The sequence below is a fragment of the Myotis brandtii genome, unplaced genomic scaffold (genome assembly GCF_000412655.1).
Source record: "Myotis brandtii unplaced genomic scaffold, ASM41265v1 scaffold398, whole genome shotgun sequence".
Lineage (NCBI taxonomy): Eukaryota > Metazoa > Chordata > Mammalia > Chiroptera > Vespertilionidae > Myotis > Myotis brandtii.
In genome coordinates, this window is record NW_005365280.1 from 865,358 (window position 1) to 872,532 (window position 7,175).

Below are 7,175 nucleotides of genomic sequence, written 5' to 3' on the forward strand. Positions count from 1 at the left end.
GTATAAATTTGCCCTAATCTATTACAGTGACGCTAACTAGAACTTTGTATTATCAGCTTGATGGGAAAGGGTGGGGGGGGTAATAAATTTTAACTTTTAGTATTTTGAAGGGGAGGTAGGTTCAAATGTAAGGGTTTCTAAGAGACAATTTGTCAATTATTCACATGTTTAATTATCTAACTGGACTTTATCTATAAAAACATGTGGAAAGTAAACAGTAATTTTTAACAATGGATACAATCCAGGCTCTTATGTCACTCTTCTGCCTAACTCTCCCCTTACTTGAAGCTCATTTCCTCCACCTCCTGCAGCAGCGAAAAGGCACCTTCAAAGGCTTTTGTGTGGGCAATTTCCTTTTGCGTGCAAATATTCATTCACAGCTTGCCATCTGTCTGTCCCTTGTATCTTGCTTCTCTAACTTTTGCCTTGAGCCTTCCATGGCCAATTATCCAAAACTGCAAATTATATCCACCCCTAATTCCTGTACTTCCTATACCCCTTCCCTGTTTTATTTTTATTACTATTTCGCTTAGCATTTACAGTTTACTTGTATATCTTGTATATGGTCAGTTTTCTTTCCTGGGATGTAAGTTTCATGAGGCAGTTTTGTTCTGTGCTCTATCACCAGCGCCTAATACTTGCCTGGATGTCACTTATTTCTTGAGTAAATGAATGAGTAAATGCTAAAGACCTAATAAAGGCTCATAGCAATGAGAAATAATATTAATAGCAATGACAAATTTATGAACGGTGCACTGCCAAAGCAATTACTTATAAGTATTTTGTTTTCTGATTTGTTTATCTTTACTTTTTTACTTCTTTTAGTATGGACAAATAAAAGACTATGTTCAAATTTCACAATAGTGAATGCTGGAAAACAGTATGGAAATTTCTCAAAAAATTAAAAATAGAACTACCTTATGATCCAGCTATTCCACTTTTGGGTGTTTATCTCTCAAGAATATCAAAATACTAATTTAAAAAGATATATGCACCCCTATGTTTATTGCAGAATTAATTACAATAGCCAAGATATGGAAATAATCTAGGTGTCCATTGATGGATGAATGGATATAGAAGACATGGATATATATATCTTCTATTAAGTTTAGATGAGGTCATGAGGGTGGAGCCCTCATGATGGAATATTACTCAGCCATATAAAAGAATAAAAACCTGCCATTTGTGACAATATGGATGGATCTTGAGGATATAATGCTAAATGAAACAAGTCTGAAGGATAAAGACAATACTATATTGTTTTGCTTATATGTGAAACCTAAACAAAAAGAAAGAGAAAAAATTCACAATGCTAATGAATCCCAAAGCTGACCCTCACCTGAGTCAACACTTGCACATCCAGTAAATGTATGTTAGAGGAGTAGCATGTGTTGCATAGAGTTAAATTACTATGGTGCTCAGGGAAAATATGAACCGAGCCTAACTTAATGAGTTATTAATAGTTCCTTCCCCAGGTCAACAATAATAGATACATATTTGAACTTATTATCCATTATGAAAATATATTAAATGTGAAATGTGAGTTAGAGTATAGAAAAGTGCTGCCTTCCAGAATACTGTAGACTGAATTGTGTCCCCCCAAATTCAGATGTGATGGTATTTGGAGGTGGGACCTTTGGAGGTAATTAGGTTTAGATGAGGTCATGAGGGTAGGGCCCTCATGATGGAATTCGTGTCCTCGTAGAAGAGATACCAGAGAGCTTGCTTCTTCTCTCTCTCTCTCTCTCTCTCTCTCTCTCTCTCTCTCTCTTACCATGTTAGGACACAGGGAGAAAGTGGCCATCTGCAAGCCAGGAAGAGAGACCTCATCAGAAACTGCAGAAACTGACCATGCTAACGCTTTGCTTTTGGGCTTACCGGCCTCCAGAGCCGTGAGAGAACACATTTCTGTCATTTAAACCACCCAGTCTATGGTTATTTTGTTAGCCTGAGCAGGCTAAGACATTGAATAAAATTAAAAGCCAGATATTCCCAAATGAGAAGTAAGTAAATCTTCCTTGTAGTGTAGACAGCTGAACGTCTCACCTTTCTCCAGAATTACTCCTTGTAATTATTATTGTCCCCACACTGGCCTGGGGTTCAGGGTGGGGTAGGGCTATTTACTTTAAAACTCAGACCCAAGTGAGGTCCTGAGGCCATTCCCACCAAACTCTGTAGACAGCTGAGACAGGCCTGGGTAGTTTGGGCAAGTGTTTGCAAATGATTAAGGAGTAACCATCGGCAACTACACAAACACCAAGTATGTCAGTGCAAAACCTGATTTGCTCTCTGGCTTCACAGTGCCCATGCGGGCCTAACTCTCAGTGGACACCAGATTCATACCAACCAACGAGGACCACATGCTCAGACTCCTTTTCTCCTAGAAATCCGGGCCCAAAGAAGAGCAGGATCTCCTGCTTGTGTCCATCTGGGAAATGCCCACAACCCCACCTAATCACTGCTGTCTTCCTGGGCTCTGGGAGCTGAAATGTCTGGACACTTTGGACATGGACAGAAACATAGGGTGAGGGTCTCAGTCCAGACCCGTCAGGGCAAGGAGGGAGAGACAAGGCTGCCTCTCTCACACTGGGGTGCAGATGGCTTCCTGATGAACCTCTGCCAGGAATTCTGAACCAGGTGAGAGAAGAAGGAGGAGAAAGCAATTGACAGAGCACAGGGTACTTAGAGCCAGAGAGATTGCCAGGAAGAAAGTCGACTTTTGCTGTCAAGTCATTTTCAAAGAATCACAACCTCTGAGAACACAGCAAGGACAAAATATGGAATAACTGAAGGAGGGGTAAGATTTTCACATCAAGTGATACAAACTCTACAAATGTCAGCAACAAGAAATGAGCCAGGCAGAAATTATGTAAGTCAAGTCTAGTGAGAGGTTACCTCGTTCCAAAGCACTCATGGTTTTATCTTGTTCTATCTTGTTTATTTAAAGCTTGTGGGTTTTCCTACATATGTAGCTGATTTCATGTACTTTTGGTATTGCTACAGCATTTCTAACAGTTGTTCAATTTCTCCCTGAAAAGTTGGTACTCCCTAATGTTCCACTGATTTGAAAAATGTTCCAATGCCCCTCCCCACCTCCACCACCAAGTTCTCTGTCACACCCATCCTCACAATGTATCATGTTGGCCCCACCTTTCCTTGCAGAAGGCATGCTCTTACACAGCGTGAGGGGCAGGGAGAGGTGTCATTTTGATCAGCCGGTTAGGACACCTACCAGTTAGCACAGGTTTGTGAGTTTGAGCTTGGCAGATTGAATCTATCTTCTGTACCACGGCTCCCGATTGCATTCCCAGCTTCCACGCAACCTCATTCAAGATGAGAATGATAGCAAACCCTATTGTGGGTGGATCAGCACCTGCATATCACCAGACTTGAGAAGCAACTGTAGCAACACAGGCCTAATTATTGATCATCTCTATAAGCAAAAGACGGGTATCAAAATGTTAAACAAAGTTGTTTTGTTGTTAAACAAAATGTGCCAAGTTGGAAATGATTTCCCAGCTCTGAGCATCTCTCAACTAAATAACATGTGCCAAAGAAGTAAGCGTATCACACAATCTGACATTTCAAGGCATACAGGTAGTGAGAAGAAAAACAGAGGAAGGTTGTATTTCAGAATAAAAAAAAAAGACTGCTGAGAAACAGTACTAGTTGGACTTTTTTTGTGGTGAACATACTTTCTGTTTATAATTTTCCTAGTATTCATAACACTAGGTATAGATTTGGAACTCCCCACCCAAGAGTCTCTTGCTGTCTTGATATGTCTCCAGAAGTTCATGTGCTGTATTTGTTTATATCCCAATCAAAACTTAGAGCACTGCACGCAGAGTACAAAAGTAAAACATCAATACAAACTAAAAATACCTGATCAAATTACAGGTACATTTTCCCCTTGTATTTTTCAGTCTTTTCCAAGTAGTCTGCCATGAACGTGAACTATTCTCACAGATAGAAAAATTTGGAATAACTGATAGAAAAAAATCATTTAAACTGTCTGCTAATGAAGACAACGCTGTTTTGAATGTTCCGAAGTTTGTAATACGGGTTTTGCCTATTCTTTCTCCATCCCTTCTTTCACTCTTCAAACAGCCAGTTTTGAAAATGAGCCACTCTGTTTTGATGGTAGGCCAGGGTCAAAAGAAACTACTTCTGAATTTCCCAAGTCCAGTATTTCAAACGAGAGGTTTCAGCTCACTGGACGCGTTCTAACACACCTGTGCAAAATGAAACGTTGCTTATGTGAATAATTAGCTTGCATAACATGTGAAAGCAGACAGTTTTTCAGACAGTCATTGAGTGTATTCTAACACACCTGTGCAAAATGTGAATAATTAGCTTGCATAACGTGTGAAAGCAGACAGTTTTTCAGACAGTCATTGAGTGTTCTTCCCTCCAGGCTCTTATAAATGAACACTGAGGGAGGTAGAAGGCCTGTCCTTGCACCCAGCACAAGGTTTCTGCAGTAGTGTGTGAACTGTTTAGAGAGAAATAAGCAAGAGTAGGTACCCAACTGGCCAGATCAGACCTAGTGCTCAAGCAGAAGAAAAAATTCTGAACCAGACAATCATTGCATCACCTTCTACAAATATCATCTAGTGCTCAGTCTTTAGCCCTAGCATTCGAGACATAGAGAACAACTGTGGTGCTTGGGGGTGTTTGATCCACCAGCACTGAACTGGCTCAGTCGACTCTACCACTTAGTTATGATTTCTGTTTTTAAAAATCTACCTTCATGATCTGACCTTTGTACTTTGCTGGTTAATTGTAAAAATTCATCTTTACTGCTGAAAGTAATACAGCGGTACCCATTTTTTCCCCATAGGACCCCTTCTAGCTCGCTCCCTCCCCCCACCCCAAGCCCCAGGCCTTCCCCACACTATTGTCTGTGTCCATAGGTTTTGTATCTATGCATACAACTTCTTTGGTTAATCTCTTCCCAAATACCACTCACCCCCACCTTCCCTCTGAGATTCATCAGTCTGTTCCATGTTTCTGTCTCTGGATCTATTTTGTTCACCAGATTATTTTGTTCTTTAGACCCCACATATGAGTGAGGTCATGTGATATTTGTCTTTCTCTGACTGGCTTATTTCACTTAGCATAATACCCTCCAGGTCCCTCTGGCTAATTCAGAACTGCCTCAGTCACTCTGGGTGCAATGCAGTTACCACCCCCAGGCTGAGTTCTGAGTCTCTTATTTTGGAGTTTGGCCCAGCCGGGGGTTGAAACTGGCTCCAGACATTTAGCAGCATCACCAGATGGTAGGATCCTCTAGGAAGTAATTCTACTGTGGTCTTTCTAGTTCCCAATCAAGTCTTTGAGCAGCACTCTGCTTTCTCACCCAGTCAGCAGCGAACCTAGCTTTCTCATTCCTTAACTAACTAGTCTCTTCTGAGAAAGAGAGAGAGAGAGAGAGGGGGAGAGAGAGAGAGAGATTGGGCTCCTATTTCCCATATAAGCTAGTAGAAGGAGTATTCTTTTCCCCCCTGTTATCAGGATTCCTCTCTCCTCCAAAAAGCCATTTCCCTTTTTTATAGTTTTGCTTTTTTTTTTGTTTGTTTTAAGAAATCCTTCTCCTCAGTCTTATCTGATATTTCTTAATTTCAAAAACAACTAAAATCTCGACCAGCCATCCTATACCACGAGCATAATCTGGGCTTGGATTTAAAATATGCCTGCCAAAACAAAAAATGTAATTTATTTTTAAAGTAGTTTCTTCACAGAACAAGTATTTGGCTTTGGTTTTAGATTGTTTTATTTTTATTTGTTTTTGTTCTTGGCCAACCAATAAGTCTTCCTTCCTATTCATTTTCGTGTCTAATCCCCACTGATTCTGTGACCTCCCCAAACTTGTGCCCTGAATTCCTTTTTGCTTAAGTTAGCCAGCTTTTGGTTAGCTGGCTTTGGTTTAGCCAGCTTAGTCTCTCAATAAACAAAGATATTAACCATTGCACCTTGCCTTACCTCTTCTCCCTGTTCTAAATTTTCTAGTGATTAAGCATAGATTAGATAACAGTCATCCAAATATTATCTCCCAGATAAATTTCCCAGGTCAGTAAGCTGAAATTAAAGAAATGGGGAGCAGGAGTTGATGCAAGAAGGGGCCACTCAGCAGCACAATATGGTGAGGTGTTTCTATCAGACATAGAAAGGTGAGAGGGCACATGTCCATCGACAGCACAGGATCCTTCCTACTTCAGAAATAAACGCTTCGGGACAGAGGTCATCGGGACTAGGAAAAAGGGGTAGGGGCAGACATCATTGGCAGGCAGTGACAGAACTGAAGTTGCCCATCTCCTTACATATACAGGGCCATTACATGCTTTTACAAACATTATCTCTGCTGCTCTTCACAGCAATGCTGGGGGCTGGGGAGGAAAGCAGAGCAGATACCGTGGTCTCCATTTTACTGTTAAAGACACCGAGCTTCAGAGAGATGAATTAAGCTTTCAAAGGGTCCACATCTGCTCTCCTTTCCTTTAAAGAAACCAACGAGCCAGGCTAAGCATTGTGCTGGCAGAGAGGAACAAACAGTAAATGAGTGAAGAGTTGCAGACCTTTAATTATTAACAGCTACTACCGAGGTTATACCACCTGCTAGGGGCTGAGTTGAGTCCCTTGTCTTTAAGATGAGGATAACATTTGGGGGCAGGAGAGAAGGATCAGGCAGCACAGCGGGTGCTTAATGAATGTTTAATGAATGGAGACAAGACGTGAGCTTGAATGGGCAACCTGAGAGAGGGCCTTGGTGCCCTACAAGGTGTTCTGATTCAGCACAACAGGTAAAGAGAAGACGCTGGCGAGGATTCGTGCAGAAACTCTGGATCAAATCTCTGCGGCTCATTGGTCAGTGGCAAAAACTTTTATACTCAGATTGCTTTTTCAATGACGTATTCTGAAATGAGGAACATCCCGTCTTCAACAACACACTGTGGCAAATCCCAGGGGAAAATAGTTTTCTTAGGCCTTGGGGTTGCTCCTTTTCACATTCCGAACTGCGTTTTGGGGGAGAGACCCAAGGTTTCTGAAGAACCGCGGCAGCGTGGAGGCGTGCAATCACCGTAAATTCAAGCCCAACAGAAAGGCGTCCCCGCCTCGGAGCCCAGAGCGGTCGCTGGGTCGGTGCAGCGTCGCCCAGCGGGCAGAGGCGGCGGGAG

The 7,175-nt window shown here is 41.8% G+C and overlaps 1 protein-coding gene across 1 annotated transcript in view; it reads left to right on the plus strand.

Moving 5' to 3' along the window:
• Window positions 1-6,109: 6,109 nt before the first annotated feature.
• Window positions 6,110-7,175, plus strand: part of MYLIP (myosin regulatory light chain interacting protein) — a 22,491-nt gene continuing 21,425 nt past the window's right edge. The window contains exon 1 of the mRNA XM_014545169.1: window positions 6,110-6,142. Within this exon, the coding sequence (XP_014400655.1) occupies window positions 6,110-6,142 (33 nt within the window). The remainder of the gene's footprint in view (window positions 6,143-7,175) is intronic.